This window comes from Cebus imitator, unplaced genomic scaffold (assembly GCF_001604975.1).
Source record: "Cebus imitator isolate Cc_AM_T3 unplaced genomic scaffold, Cebus_imitator-1.0 Scaffold23, whole genome shotgun sequence".
Lineage (NCBI taxonomy): Eukaryota > Metazoa > Chordata > Mammalia > Primates > Cebidae > Cebus > Cebus imitator.
The window spans coordinates 3,849,173-3,865,377 of NW_016107338.1; the positions used below are offsets into that span (position 1 = coordinate 3,849,173).

The following is a 16,205-nucleotide window of genomic DNA, read 5'->3' on the forward strand; positions in this document are numbered from 1 at the left end:
CAGTAAGCTGAGATTGTGCCACTGCCCTCCAGCCTGGGTGATAGAGACTCTGTGTCAAAAAGAAAAAGGAAAAAAAAAAAAATTAAAAACCTAGAGATAATTTTACAGGTACCGGTAAGAAACCATCCTAAGATGTTTAAGATGTACGTGAACAAAGACTAGGTGCAGAACAGTATGTAGAGTTTGCTTCTATCTTTAAAGATATATATATGATTACGTATATGTGGAATATCTCTGAAAGGATATACAATTAATGCATCACTAGATACCCTTTGTATCATCTCAACTGTGTTCCTTGTTTGTAGTACTTACAAAAATAAAAGTTAAAATCTAGCCACAAAGCCTCAACTACCAGCAAGGTCTACAACAGAATGGGTGGTTATTATCTTCAATATAAAAAGTGTTCTTCAAATGAAAAAAAGAAAAACTTGCCAAAAGACAAATATTAATAGATCCAGATTAAGAACTGGCATGTAACAAAAGAAATATGGCTAGTACATTTAAAAAATATTCATCCTCCCTAGAAATAAAACAAAAAAAACAAATAGTACCAGTATTTTACCCATCAGGTAGGAACTTTAAAACAAATTTTACACCTAATATTTGTGCATGTATCTGAAACAGGAATGCTCATACTTTACTGGATAGAGTTGGCTGTTACCTTCTAGCCAGAGATATCAAACGTCTTAAAACTCGTATACACAGCCCTTTTAATCTCACTCAGCAATGCCACGTCTAAGTACGGAGCCTGAGGAAATAATGAAACATACAAAAATATGTATGTAATGGAAATATAGTCACAGTTTTAATTATAATGGCAAGTCATGGGAGGCAAGCCAATATTTACCAGTAAAACATTAGTTAATAAATTATGATACAATCAAGTAGCTACTAAAAGCTAAGTTTCCAAAGAATATTTAAAAGTATTTTTTAAATGTCCACAGTACATGGGAGAAAAAAGGGTTAAAGAAAGAACTGCATACATATTCTGATCTCATAGGTGGGGGTGAGAAATATGCACCCAAATAAGCCTGGAAAGACATATACTGAAATGTTAAAATTGATTATTTCTGGGAGTAGATAATGGGTGATTTTTGACTTTTACTTTTTGGTTTCGCTCAGATCTTTTTTTGCATGTATTGCTTTTGTACTTGCAGGGAGAACAATAAATGGTATTTTTGGGAGAGGGAACCACGGAAGATAGAAAAATCTATTATGCTTTTTCATTCTTCCCATTTTTAAACTACTAAGAATCAAGATACTTTATGTGTAAAAAAACAAAATGTCTAGGGAGATTCTTTAGTAATAAAACTATCACATTTAAAAGGGTAGAAATACTGCTTTATTGGATAAACTTACTTCCAAATTACTTTCATGTTTTTAAAGAAGTCCTAATGAGCATTCAAGAAGAAAACATATACTGCTTCCACAGGAATAAGGACAAATAAAATGGGGTTGACGTTTGCCACAAATGATATTTCCTAAAAGAAAAAAATGTAATATTTAACCTTCTTTTGTTGAGGCAAGGTAAGTGAACTACATACATCATAAATAAGATTTTCTTACTTTACAAGAGAAGAACTGAGATCCTGTTTTTTGAATGCAAGTTAAATACAAAATACAAAATCCACTCTCTGACCAAGATGAGGGGGAAAAAAATCATTCTTCAACATTTCAATTCTCATGCAATGAAATCCAAAGGTCTGTTGAATCCACCTTTCCGATTCATGTACTGCCTATGATGAGAAGAGAAAATTCATTGTTTGTTTTTTTTAAATCCTATACTCCTCCTATAAAAAAAGTAACATACTTCAGAGATTAAACCTATAAACCATCTTTAAAATAGCAAATTCTACGGTAGATACTATTCAAGATAATTTAATGTATATTTAGAGATTATTTTACTTTCAAAATAAGCCAAAGACTTTCAGATTTCTTTAAACTCCAAATAGCAGTATGGAAGTTTAATTTTGAAATTTTTTGAGAAGATTCTACAGACTTAAAAAAAAAATCAATGGAAAATCTTTATTTATTTTAGATAACATGAAACATGTAATTTAGAAATAGAGAAGAGTTCCAAAACAGGCACCCATTGAGCAAATTCAATTGCACACTATAATGATTCTCCCCATAAGACCTTATTTGAAGGTAACTTTACAAAAGACTGTCCAAGATGATTCTCGTACCTTAGCTTACAGCATTCTCAATCACGTGATTCATAATCTAAATTAACTGGACTATTAATCTTTTATCAGTGATAAAATTAAGGAGAAAGGCAATGTTTGAAAATATCTTGACTTTTTCATTCATTAAGAATTCAGGGCCGGGCTTGGTGGCTCACGCCTGTAACCCCAGCACTTTGGGAGGCTGAGGCAAGCCGATCATGTGAGGTCAGGACTTCAAGACCAGCCTGACCAACATGGAGAAACCCCGTCTCTACTAAAAATACAATATTAGCTGGGCGTGGTGGTGTGCACCTATAATTCCAGCAACTGAGGAGGCTGAGGCAGGAGTATCACTTGAACCCAGGAGGCAGATGTTGCAGTGAACTGAGATCACTCCCCTGGGCAACACGAGTGAAAATCATCTTTAAAAAAAAAGGCTAAAGCCCTTTTCGGCCTTAGCCCACTTGCATCCAGGTGAAAAAAAATAAAAAATTCAGTGAGATTTCATGTATGGATTGGTTTGTTTCAAAATTGTGGTACAAATAAAATATGCCTACACTTAACAGAGGAATGTATTTACAGTTGAAATCCTTACATAATCAATCTAGTGCAGGAGGGATCTATTTTATACCTATAATTATAATGAAATCAAAGCTCATAGACTTGAAATTACGTTTTTCTGAAAAAACTGTCATCTATAGTCCTAAAATATTTAAGCAACTACCCTCTCTAACAGCTATTAGTTCAAGTGTAAATGGGAAAATAATTTTAACACAGCAGAATATTAGCAATGATGGTAATATTTCATTAAAACAAACAGTACGGAAAACTGCTACATTTCCTAGAAACATGATTATCCCATAATAAAGTTCTAAGTACAACACTGATTTATCAGTTCAAATATAATAATAGGGGCTATGCATACCTGTACTTCCTCTTCTGAGAGACATTTATGGCATAGGCATTTACAGAGCCATCCACCTTCTTACCCTGAAGAAAAACAATAGACAAAAAAAACCCCAGGAAGGATACATTAAATCAGGATTACATTAAAGCAGGTGTGGTGGCAGTGGCATGTACCTGTAGTCCCAGCTACTTGGGGGAGGCTAAGGTGGGAGGATCACTTGAGCCCAGGAGTTTGGGGCTATAATGAGCTATGATCCACATCACTGCACTCCAGCCTGGGCAACTGAGCATGATCCAGTCTCAAAAAGGGGAGGGGGGAGGGGGGAGGAGGAGGAGGAAGAGGAAGGGCAGGAGGAGTGGTAGTAGCAGGAGCAGGAGTGGCAGTAGTAGTAGTAGGAGTAGGAGTAGTCGTCCAAGGAGGGAGAATTTCCAGATCCTACGAACTCCCAAGTGGGACAACACTCTGCTCTCACTTTTACAATTGTACATAAGCAATTAATATTCAAGCCAACAAACATTTACAGTGTATGTACTATGTGCAAGCCATGCTGAGAAAGTAGGGTAGCAGATTCTAATCTTTTCTGGTCAAAGAATATTTTGAAACCAGATAAAAGATACAGATATAACCTCAGAAAAATTCACATTCACACAAAATTTAACTTACAACCTTAGATAATAATATTCTCAAATCATGGCTGGAATGGTTGCCATTCATCTAAATCTCATTTCTTATACGAGCCTTGCAATTTTTTGCTCATTTAAAAAGTCATTATTTTTTAGAAACAGTGTCTTGCTGTCGCCAGGCTGGAGTACAGTGGCGTGATCATAACTCACTGCAGCTTCAAACTCCTGAACTCCAGTGATCCTCCTGCCTCAGCCTCCTGAGTAGCTGTGATTACAGGTAGATGCCACCAGACTGGGCTAATTTTTAATTTTTTTCTGTAGAGATGTGATTTCACTATGTTGTCCAGGCTGGTCTTCAACTCCTGGCCTCAAGCAACTCTCCTGCATTGGCCTCCCAAAGTGCTGGAATCTCACGTATGAGACCTTGTGCCCAGCCCAATTTTGATCTTTAAATAAGGATCAGAACAGAATAACAGACACAAATGCTAGGCTGTTATGTGTCACTCTATCTTGACCTTTCTAAATGTAGCACCTGCCCTCTTTTTCACTAATTCTTGTTCAGGTCTTCTGATCCAACCAAGTCAACTCAACATATCTACTTTCCCCCATGTTGTTCCTCATGCCTGAACTGCCTTCCCTGCCTCCAACTTCAACTATCCAGTTATCCATTGTTCAAGGCCCAATTCAGACATTCCAGTTGCCACTAAGTACCCTCTTCTCTAACTCCTGAAAAATGTTAACTTTTTTCCTCACAGTACTTTTTGCTTTCCTCACAGTACTCTCCATTTTCCACCCTGTATATTATGATGTACATCACAAAGTTACTTTCCCTATGAGACTGCAAGCTTCTTGATGGAGGGATGTCTCTAAGAGTCACCTTTGCATTCTCATATCCTACGCCACTGCACTCCCAGGTATTCAGAAAATGACTTAGATGAGTATCATCAGCTAATGTCATCACACACACAAGTGACCCCCCACCCTCCTCCCTCTTCCATTACTACTTATGCAAGAGTAGCCTATCTGTGTAGTGTACTTAATTAGATATTGGTATCAGGCCAAAAACCGATTCTGACCCACAGAAGGCATACACAGAAGAATCATATATTTGAAGTGGAGCTAAAATAAATCTATTTGGTTTTACTTTTCTACTATTTTCATGTATTTTTGGGGGGGGGGGTGGAGGGTGAGTCCTGAACAAATTACTCAAGGTATATGATTTTGAACTCCCAATAACAGGAAGTAGGCATGACTTAGAAAGACTGGCCTTGTGGACAAAAAAGTAAATGACGCTAACCTTTTTACAAAATTCGATTCCTAAAGGCTTACTGATTTTTGGAAACTACTTGCTGAGTTGCGTATTATTAGCCCTATCCTCATTTATTTACATGCTGGCATAGAAAATTATCCATTAATAAACACAACAAAACTTTGAAACTTCCTAGAAGAATGTTATTGAAGTAACTGCAGTTTTAGCCATCATTTTCAATGGCAAAAACCGCAATTACTTTTGCACCAACCTAACAAACTGAAAGGGAAAAGCCAAGCACACTGCCGTGAGGCTGTATTCCCAGCTACTTCAAAGGCTGAGGCAAGAGGATTCATTGCGCCAAGAAATTGAGTCCAGCCTGGGTAACATAAGAAGACTGTCTCTTCAAAAATAAAAAACAAAATAGACTGAGGCAGGAGGATTTCTTCAGGCCATGAGTTCAAGACCAGCCTAGGCAGCACAGCAAGACCCTATCTCTGCAAAAAAAATTTAAAAAATTATCTGGGTGTGGCAGCATGTCTCAGCTACTCCGAAGGCTAAGGTGGGGAGACTGCTTCAGCCCTGGAGGTCAGGCTGCAGTGAGCCATGATTACACCACTGTACTCCTGCATGGGTGACAAAACAAGATCCTGTCTCTAAAATAATTAAAAGTAAGGCCAGGCACAGTGGCTCACGCCTGTAATCCTAGCAATTTGGGGGGCCAAAGTGGATGGATTACTTGAGGCCAGGAGTTTGAGACCAGCATGGGCAACATGGAGAAACCCCATCTCTGCTGAAAATACAAAAATTAGCCTGGCTTGGTGGCAGGCGCCTTTAATCCCAGCAACTTGGGAGGCTGGGAAGGAGAATCACTTGAGCCTGGGAGGTGGAGGTAGCAGTGAGCTGAGATCGCACTGCTGCACTCCAGCCTGGGTGACAGAGTGAGACTTCATCTAAAAATAAATAAATAAATTAAATAAAAAATAATTTAAAAATGAAAATAAAACCAAATAGAAAGGAAAATAGATGACTATCCTGGCATTTATGACTTCTCACCTAATTTTTCCTTCATAAGCAAACATACTCATCACTGACTACATTTAAGTGATGGGTGGCACCATCCTTACATATGACGTTTAGGAACTTCAAACTTAACATCAAGCAACAGGAAAACCAGAAAATGAAGAAAATAATTCCATTTTCTTTGGGGGAAAAGTTCCCTCCCCATTCATTATAAACAATAAAACTGTAGTTGCTTTACTTTTGATGTATTTTTATTCATCCAACATATATATTAATAAACTTTCATTTATAAAATACTATTTGGAAAAATAAATAAGGATTTAGGATATTCAAGGGTAAAAAAAGCTGACAAATAAACTTCATTAAATTCCAAAACAGGGTTCACATAACCATTTCAAGAACAAGAGCTTGTTCTTAATTTCTCACCTCAAAACAGTCATGCCTCAGTATTCCTACATTATTCACTGTCATTTTAAAACATGTGAGCCCTGCACAGTCACATTAATTAGAAACTCTTAAGCATCAGTGATTACCTCACTCCATTAACAATTCAATGGAATACAAGACTTGGAAAAGTGGATTTTTTGGACAATTTTTTCTCAAACATCTCTATTTCTATTTGCAAAACTAAATGGAAAGACTTAAAATTCTAGTAAAAAAGATTTTAAAAAATATATTGTCTTTCTTTCCATACACCCTCCCTTTCTCCCTCTCTTCATTTCCTCTCTCTATATCCATTTCTCTCTTCCCCCATCTCTCCCTCCTCTACATAATCCCTCCCTCTTTTTCCTCTTCCCTCATCTCTCTGCTATTATGAAGGCTAGACAGCATTCACTCCCCTATCCACCCCACTTCTGAGCTGTGAGACATGTATGCAGCTGCCCAATGTCATCTCTATCTGGCAGCTGGATTTTGTTCTTCCATTTTCCAGCAGTTCCCCTTCCAGAAACTCTATTCTGGGTTAACTGTATCACTCAGGCTCCCAGCCTGACACCTAAGAGGCATCACTAGCTACTCACTCTCACTCCCTCCAGCTCCTGAATGGTTCTCAACTCAGTTCAGGCCTTCATTACTTTCACTTGCACAAATCAGCAGTGCTCTCTTCCTCCAATCTAACCCACCTTCCATCTGTCCTCCATGCTGCCCCCAGAGTCACTGTTCTAAAACACACATATAACCATTATCACTCCCTAGTTTAAAAATCACTACTTCCTCTCCTCACCACCTAAGGTATTAACTCTGAATTCCTTAGCATGGCTAAAGGGATCAAACGCCCTCTGTGATTTGCCTACTACTGCTATTTCTAGCCTAAGTCACAAGCCCATCAGCACCCTTTTATCCACGGCTGACTTTGAAATTACCAGAATACACTATGCTCCTTTACACCTGTATGGCATTTTCATGAGCTCTTCTCTCTACTTGAAATAATCTTCCTCCTCTTCTTTGTTTAATCACTTCTACTTGCCCTTTAAGATCTAACTCAAACATTGTCCCTGTCAACCCCTCCCTGAATTCCAATGGCAGTTCATTGTTTACTCCTCTGTATTCTCAAAGCCCTTCACACAGATGTCTAACAACCAAATAAATTTGTATAAATGGAAAAGAACACGGAAAAACAGGATAGTCGTAACAGATTAATTCAAATGAGAATGTGTAATTGGTTGCACGTTTTACTTACTTTTGTGGAGTCAAAGGAGGCAAACCCCATTAACTTCATCATTTCTATTTCTTCCTCTGTTTTGCCCTCTAAGTCTTCCTCTGCAAAAATAAATAATTTTACGACCTCTTTATCATTTCATATACATACATAAATAAAAAGAGAGGTAGTAACATTGTCATCCCACCTCACTAGCAGAGAACACACAAAACAATTAGCTGAAGATGAGTCTAATGAAAATTCCTCTTAAATTTGGATGCAATGTAACTTATGGTACAAAATAGTCTTCTTGAAGCCTTTTGACAGGGTTACCTTTAAAAAAAAAAAAAAAAATCTGGGTTTCCTATTAAGGACTACCTTTTTTTTTGGAGACAGAGTCTTGCTCTTGTCACCTAGGAGTGCATTGGCATGATCTCGGCTCACTGCAACCTCCGCCTCCTGTGTTCAAGTAATTCTCCTGCCTCAGTCTCCCCAGTAGCTGGGATTATAGGCACACACCACCACGCCTGGCTACTTTTTGCATTTTTAGTGGAGATGGGGTTTCACCATGTTGCCAGGCTGGTCTCAAACTCCTGACCTCATCATCTGCCTGCCTCAGCCTTCATTATAGGCATGAGCCACCTCGCCCAGCCAGGCCTACTTTTAATATCAGGCATGACACTATCTAATTGTGAAGATACTTCCAAAATAGAATAGTCTCACATTTTTAACTACCTTCTAGATCAGGAGCACCATAGATAACCAGCAACTTGCTAGGGTGCAATCAAAATAAAACCTCAGGCTGGGTGTGGTGGCTTACACCTATAATCCTAGCACTTTGGGAGGCTGAGGCAGGCCTGAGGTCACCTGAGGCCAGGAGTTGGAGACCAGCCTGGCCACCATCGTGAGAACCTGTCTCTCCTAAAAATGCAAAAATTAGCCAGGCGTGGTGGTGAGCACCTGTAATCCCAGCTACTTGGGAGACTGAGGCACAAGAATTGCTTGAACCTGGGAAGTGGAGGTTGTAGTGAGCCAAGATCTCGCCATTGCACTCCAGTAGGGACGACAAGAATGAAACTCTATCTCAAAAAAGAAAACCAAAACCTCAAAATTATAGGCGATGAACACTATAAAAGGCTTAACATTTAAATGTTCAAAGATTAAACTTTTATAATTTTACCATCACTGTACTTTTCCTATAGTTATATATCTAGTAACATTACCAGTAATCTGCCGTTCTTTGCTCTTTGTTTCTTTTGTTTCTTTCTTTTCCTCATCTCTTCTTTCTTTCAGTCGAGAAGGGGAAGGAGATGTGGATCTATGTCGTCTTGGAGATCTAATATAAGCAAAGATAGTTAGAAACAGACAGACACACTCCAACTTTGTATCAATCAGCACAGATATACATGAGCCAAGCTCCACAGAACCAAGAGTCATTCCCTATAGCAAAGTGAAGAAAAAGGTTTTGCTAAGGCCTTGACTGTTAACAAAAAAAAATTTTAAATATAGTTTACTGCTTACTCATCAGTTGCTTTCAGTACAACTAAGGCTAGAAAGCTTTCTGAAAGGCAGAAAAATGTAAATTAAGTTTTAACAACCACACACAAACACACAAAAAAGCTAACTTAAACAGCAATTGATGCTTATTAAGACTCAGAGCTGGGTGGGGCTTGGTGGCTCACACTTGTAATCCCAGCACTTTGAAAAGCTGAGGATCGCTTGAGTCCAAGAGTTCAAAACCAGTCTAAGCAACCACAAGACCCTCTCTCAAAACAAAACACTCTGAGCCCATTTCCAACTTCTTCCAAGATCATCCATTCTTGATTACATACTTGAATAAATCATTATCGCCAAAAAGTTAATTAAAAAGAGATAAAAATATAAAATACTTATTTCTTCTTGCCAAGCACCATGCTCTGGTGTTTGCATGTATTATTTCTTATTTACTCCTCAAGACAACTCTGATGTAGAGTACTATTAACACCATTTAACCAAGGTGAATGTTAGCTTTAGAATAAGGTGGGATTAAGTTTCCTCCATTTCATGAAACTGTAAATCCCCTTATAAGCGATCAAAACTAAGTTAAGAGTAGCGACCAGTTTCTTAGGGACTTATGATAAATAAAGCTCTTGGCTTATTTTCTGCCCTTACCGGGAGCGTCTTCGGTGAGGGGATCGCGAGCGGCTCCTTCTCCGATCTCTTTCCCGAGACCTGGACCTTTCCCGGCGCCTGCGTTCTCTCTCCCGGGATGTGGACCGGGACCGCCTACGTTCTAATGCAAGCGCACACAAATTGCAGAACTGAAAATTACCTCAAATAGCTAGAGCTGCACCGTCCAGTAGAAACACAATGCAAACCATTACTAGTAGTCACATTAAAAAGGTCAAAAGAAACAGGTGGGATTAATTTGTTTTTAAACTCAGTTTAGCCAACCTATTATGATTTCAACATGTAAACAATATAAAACGTCATTAATAAAATATTTTACATTCTTTTCCAGGGAAATCCAGTGTTCTAGAGTTACAGCACTAGAACACACTGGATTATTGGAAAATCGAGGCTTCACTAGTTCAAAGTGATAAAAACTAATCAGGGGCCCGGCGCGGAGACTCATGCCTCTAATCCCAGCACTTTGGGAGGACGAGAAGGGTGGATCATCTGAGGTCAGGAGTTCCAGACCAGCCTAGCCAATGTGGCGAAACTGTCTCTACTAAAAATTCAAAAATTAGCCAGGCGTGGTGGCGCGGGAGGGTAATTCCAGCTTCTCGGGAGGCTGAAGCAGGAGAATCGCTTGAACCCAGAAGGTGGAGGTTTCAGAGAGCTGAGATCGCGCCACAGCACTCCAGCCTGGGCGACGGAGCGAGACTCTGTCTCACTAAAAGAAACAAAAACTAATCAGGGGCAGAACCGAGGGTCTAAGTTAGATCTACTAACGGAAGTCCAGGGTTCTTTATGGGGCTGGAAGCCAGAAAATACTATGAAGTGAGCTTCCAGGACTCAAAATTCTTAATATCGATTTCCCCGTAATGACCTGGGCAGGAATCTAACATTTATTAAGTATTTAAGAGCCAGACAAAATCACATACTGTATGTTATGGGATGTGACATTAATTCTCACATCAGTTTTTAAAAGTTGGCAATACTACCCTTAATGACTAATTCTGGGAATTCGAGACAGAAAGGCTGAGTGACTTGCCCACCGTCACCCAGAAATTCAGCAAAGGACCCGAGGTCTAATTCTAAACCCACCGGCCACAGTGTTACAAAAGTTATTGTATGAAGGTGACAAAGAGTTACTGAAACTAATTCAGAGGGGAAAACAAAAGACAAAAATTGCCTTCAAACCCGAGAGGGCGAGCTGAAGGGGGCAGGGCCAGGTCTACGTTCCTTCATCCACCCCCTCGCTCTCCTTCTGGGTAAAAGTGTATGCCTCTCTGCGGCCCGGCTACCGAAAACAAAACTAAATAAAACAAAAGGGACAGGTCTCCGACAGGGCCCCACGTCCTCCGAAATGCTACAAGACTCACCCCTCCGTGGAGAGCGGCTCCGACTGCGACCCATCTGGAGTCCCGCTCCTCGGAAACGACTTGCAGCAACTTCCGGGAGGGCCGGAAACCGAGCTTTTACCGCCGACCAGAAAACGTCGAAAAGAGTTGCTAGGGTTCCGGTCTTCTTTGTTCACAGTGGCTTTAAAACATAGGGTTTGGTGCTATTATAGAAATGCCTGGAAAATTCAGCCGTATACCCATCATCCTAACACAGCTTTTATTTTTTTCCCCCATTTTTGTCCACAAAATACAGCAGACCAACTGTAAACATAGCATAGACAGCTTATGTTTTTCCACTTTTCCACATAACATTCTCTCATAAGGAGTGAATATACCAAAGTTCGCCGTCCATCTGCTTAATATTTTCTCATGCCTACATTGAGAAGGCACCCAAAACCTTCTATGGGCTCTTGAAAGGAAAACTAAAGGCCCCAAATTCCATCCTACCCCACAAAGTACATCCCCGAAGTTGCCTCTTTCCTCAGGGAAAACAACAACAACAAAAACTTTAGAATGTTCAAAACTACAAAAATTAGGAGAAAGACTGTCTTGCCCCAAAGTTGAATCGTCTGTGGTAGAGCATAAATATGCTTACCAGGAAAGACTTGAACCTCTATTTCTTTTTAATTTTATCTTATTAAGTTCCAGGGTACATGTGCAGATTGTGCAGCTTTGTTACATAGGTAAACGTGTGCCATGGTGGTTTGCTGCACCTATCAACCCATCACCTAGATATTAAGTCCTGCATCTATTAAGCTACTCTTCCCAATGCTCTCCCTCCCCCCAACTCCTTCCTTACAGGCACTAGTATGTGTTGTCCCCCTCCCTGTGCCCAGAAGTTCTCATTGTTCACCTCCCACTTACAAGTTTGAACATGCAGTATTTCGCTTTCTGTTTCTGCGTTAGTTTGCTGAAGATAATGGCTTCCAGCTCCATCCATGTCCCTGCAAAGGATATTATCTCATTCCTTTTTATGGCTGCATAGTATTCCATGGTGTAAATGTACCACATTTTTTAAATTCCAGTCTATCATTGATAGGCATTTGGGTTGATTCCATGTCTTTGCTATTGTGAATAGTACTGCAGTGAACATACCCCTGCATGTATCTTTGTAATAGAATGATTTATACTCCTTTGGGTATATAACCAGTAATGGAATTGCTGGGTCAAACGGTATTTCTCGTTCTAGGTCTTTGAGGAATCACCACATTGTCTTCCACAATGGTTGAACTAATTTACATTCCCACTAACAGTGTAAAAGCGTTCAACCTCTATTTCTAATCAAACCAACTCTTTTCAGTCAGCTGTGTCCAGAATTACCAAGCCTAGTGACCTGGCTTTTAAAATACAAAGAGCTGGGAGCTGTAAAGGGACGCCATTAGGTTGGAAAAAATGTCCACCAGTCACATAAATTTTTAATTAGATTTATACATTCAGAGTGGCCTCTTTAATACCTGTTCCAACCCAAACTTCCAGGAAAGATCCAGCCATAACATCTAGGATTTCTACCACCAGCCCTGACCCCCAGACTCCTTTGGAATTACCCAGGCCAAGTGTGCACTAGGTGTAGAATGGGGAGGTTCAAGGCCGGTTCAGGCCCCAGGGAAGAAGATTTAGCGACATCATTGGAGAAACACACCACTATTGATAGCCAGGCACGGTGTTGTACACCTGTAATCCCAGCTACTTGGGAGGCTGAGGCAGGAGAATCGCTTGAACCAAGGAGGTGGAGGTTGCAGTGAGTTGAGATTGTGCCACTGTACTCCAGCCTGGGCAACAGAGTAGGACTTTGTCTCAAAAAAAAAGAAAAAAAGAAAAAAGAAAAGAAAGAAACAGAGAGAGAAAAAAGAGAAAAAAAATAGAAACACACCACTAATGATTGAAGAAACTGTCCACAGGGAAGACAGAAATTATGGGAAGCCTAAGAGGGTATGTACTAGATGTGTAAGAGAGGAAGAACATGGTGGCCTCAGGTGGTGGCTGAAAACAGTTCTCTTTCTCTTTCTCCTTCTCCCTCCAGGGCTGGGGTCTCATCTGATGAAAACACTTTTTAAGAAACCTTCTGGGACTAAAAATGACTGGAAGGTATGCTGGGGATCAGTTGAATGCATATGATGCCCAGGACACTATACCACTGTGGCACTAGGATGAAAAGATGAGTAAGACATGGTCCCTGCCCTGAAGGAGTTTCCACTCTAGCTGTGGAGGTGGACAGAGTAAAAAAAAACTCTTCACTATAATGTGGTAAGATAAAATATGTGCAGTGTGTGCTATGGAGAAATGAAAGAAGGCTATTCAGCCTAATTTGTCCAAGAGGGTTTCCTGGAATAATAATAATAGCTAATACATACTGTGCTAACTATATACCAGGCACTGTTATAAAAATGTTTATGCACACACACACACACACACACACACGCAATTAGTTGAGCTGTGAGACTCAAAAGAAAAAATTGTCCAAGTAAAGGGTAGGAGTAGCAGCAATAGCAAAGGTGCAGAGATGTGTCACACTATGACATGTATAAGCACTAGAAGAAGTTTGAAACTCGTCACTTTGAGTTCACCATGGTGGACCTTACCGAGTACCTGGGTTACGGTTATGAGAGGCCACTGGAGAATTTCAGGCTAAGGAGTAACCTGACCAGATTTGCATTTTAGATGATTCATCTTGCTGCCAGATCTAAAGACCTGAGCCAAAAAGAACAGATGGAGGGAATGAGGGCTAGTACTAAAGCAGTGATGGAAGAGAATGAGAAAGAACAGAATCAGGAGATATTTGAGAAATAATAGCATGGCAGGTCTTGGAGGCTGGTTAGATCCAGGCAGTGGGAAGAAAGAGAAGAAATGACTCCCAGGCAGGGCCAGCTTCACAGGCATGTGACCTGTGTAGTCACACAGGGTCCTGGGCTTAGAAGGGCTTAGTATTCAGCTGTTTCTTCTCTTGAAATTCCTACTAATCTTTGAACAAGAGGCTCTGCATTTCCATTTGCCACTGGGTCTAATAAAAAGTATGCATCTCATAGTGATGCCTACCAAAGTGAGAACGTCACAGTTTGTCAGTTCACTACACAACTGAGACACGATGGTGAGTCTATGTGGGAGACAGTGGAGAAGGCAGTGAAAGGGTGATCCCTTTTTTTCGAGATCCCCTCTGTCAGTGATTAGTTTGGACCCTTCCCTGCTCCCCATATCCATTCAGGGGAACTCTCTTTGTACACACATTCACTCCACAGCATGAGAACCTAGTTACACTTCTGCTTTTGGTGAGAGGGAGAAATGAATTTCATTTTGGAAGATTATTTAGTGTGAGAGACTTGATGAATATCCAGATAGATGTATTTTTGGCAGTCATCTGACCATCTGCAGACTGAGTCTGATAATTAGGGGAGCAATCAGGACTAAAGATAGAGATGGGGGAGTGATGAATCACAGGAATCCATGAAATTGTCCCAGTGAGAAAAGTGTGCTCGGCGAGCCAAGGGTTGCCCCCATGTGGGATTAAACAGACAAAGAAAGGCCCACAAAGGAAGCAAGTTGCAATTGTCAGGTAGAAAAACAGGAGTACAGAACAATGTGCCGGAAGTCAGAGGGGTGCAGTTTTGGGAAATAATGAGAACGGTCAGTGTAGCAAGCTGAGTAATGGCCACCCAAAGATACCTGGCCCTTTCCTCTGGCACCTGTGAATTTTACCTTTATGGGAAAATGTTTACAGATGTGATTAAGAATATTGAGATAGGGAGATTATCCTGGATTATTCAGGTAGACACTAAACGCCATCACTAATGTCCTTATAAGGGACAGGCAGAGGGATGTTTAATACATGCATGAGGAGGAGACAATGTAACCACAGAAGCAAAGATTGGGTGGTGCAGCCACAAGCCAAAACTGCTGGCAGATTCTTCTCTAGAAACGACAAAGGGAGCACACCCCTACTACACCCTGGTTTTGGCCCAGTAAAACTGGTTTTGGACGTCTGGCCTCCAGAATGGTAAGATAATAAACTTCTGTTGTTTGAAGCTGTGGTAATTTGTTGCAGTAACCTCAGGAAACTAATACCATCAGTTATGTCAAATGCAGCAGAGAATCCTTTAAAACAGGGGTCCCCAATTCCCAGGTCATGGACCATAGGTCTGTGGCCTGTTAGGAATGGGGCCACATGGCAGGAGGTAAGCAGCTGGCGAATCAGCATTATTGCCTGAGCTCTGCCTCCTGTCAGATCAGGGTGATTCTCATAGGAGCGTAAACCCTACTGCAAACTGCACATGTGAGGGATCTAGGTTTTGTGCTCCTTATGATAATCTCATACCTGATGATCTGAGGTGGACAGTTTAATCCCAAAACCATCCCCTGACTCTGTCCCGTATAAAAATTGTCTCCCATGAAACCGGTCCCTGGTGCCAAAAAGGCTGGGGACTGCTGCTTTAAAACAAGAACTGATGGCCTGGCATGGTGGCTCACACCTGTAATCCCAGCACTTTGGGAGGCTGAGGCGAGCAGATCACGAGGTCAGTAGATTGAGATAATCCTGGCCAACAAGGTGAAACCCCGTCTCTACTAAAAATACAAAAATTAGCTGAGTGTGGTGGCGTGCGCCTGTAATCCCAGCTACTCGGGAGGCTGAGGCAGGAGAATCACCTAAACCAGGGAGTCGGGGGTTGCAGTGAACTGAGATTGTGCCATTGCACTCCAGCCTGGCGACAGAGTGAGACTCTGTCTCCAAATAAATAAATAAATAAATAAATAAATAAATAAATAAATAAAAGATAGAACTAGGCTGGGCACAGTGGCTCACGCCTGAAATCCCAGCACTTTGGGAGGCCGAGGTGGGCGGATCATGAGGTCAGGAGATTAAGACCATCCTGGTTAACACGTGAAACCCCATCTCTACTAAAAATACAAAAAATTAGCCAGGTGTGGTGGCACGCGCCTATAATCTCAGCTACTTGAGAGGCTGAGGCAGAAGAATTGCTTAAACCGGGGAGGTGGAGGTTGCAGAGCCCAGATTCCGCCACTGCACTCCATCCTGGGCAACAGAGTGAGACTCTGTCTCAAAA

At 40.7% G+C, this 16,205-nt stretch overlaps 1 protein-coding gene across 2 annotated transcripts; it reads right to left on the reverse strand.

The window, feature by feature from the left end:
- Positions 1 to 783: 783 nt before the first annotated feature.
- Positions 784 to 11,236, reverse strand: SNRNP27 (small nuclear ribonucleoprotein U4/U6.U5 subunit 27). Of its 2 annotated transcripts, XR_005199000.1 has the most exons (7): positions 11,131 to 11,236; positions 9,755 to 9,875; positions 8,827 to 8,939; positions 7,646 to 7,725; positions 3,091 to 3,155; positions 1,567 to 1,736; positions 796 to 1,481 (listed from the first exon to the last, which is right to left on the reverse strand). XR_005199000.1 is itself a non-coding variant. In XM_017522054.2 (6 exons), exons 1-6 carry the CDS (start codon positions 11,162 to 11,164, stop codon positions 1,682 to 1,684), a joined length of 468 nt encoding a protein of 155 aa, XP_017377543.1. In that variant the 5' UTR covers positions 11,165 to 11,236; the 3' UTR covers positions 784 to 1,681. The 2 variants fall into 2 exon arrangements, 1 of the variants encoding a protein (XP_017377543.1); XM_017522054.2 differs by having other exon boundaries at positions 784 to 1,736.
- Positions 11,237 to 16,205: the final 4,969 nt, after the last annotated feature.

Bases quoted from the DNA above. Each gene is read 5' to 3' on its own strand.
- SNRNP27 (XM_017522054.2), bottom strand. From the start codon at position 11,164: ATGGGTCGCAGTCGGAGCCGCTCTCCACGGAGGG. The intron at 3,156-7,645 runs GTAAGTAAAACG...GTTTTTCTTCAG, and splicing joins CCTCCTTTGACTCCACAAAA to GGTAAGAAGGTGGATGGCTC. The intron at 1,737-3,090 runs GTATGCATAGCC...TTCTCATCATAG, and splicing joins TCTCAGAAGAGGAAGTACAG to GCAGTACATGAATCGGAAAG.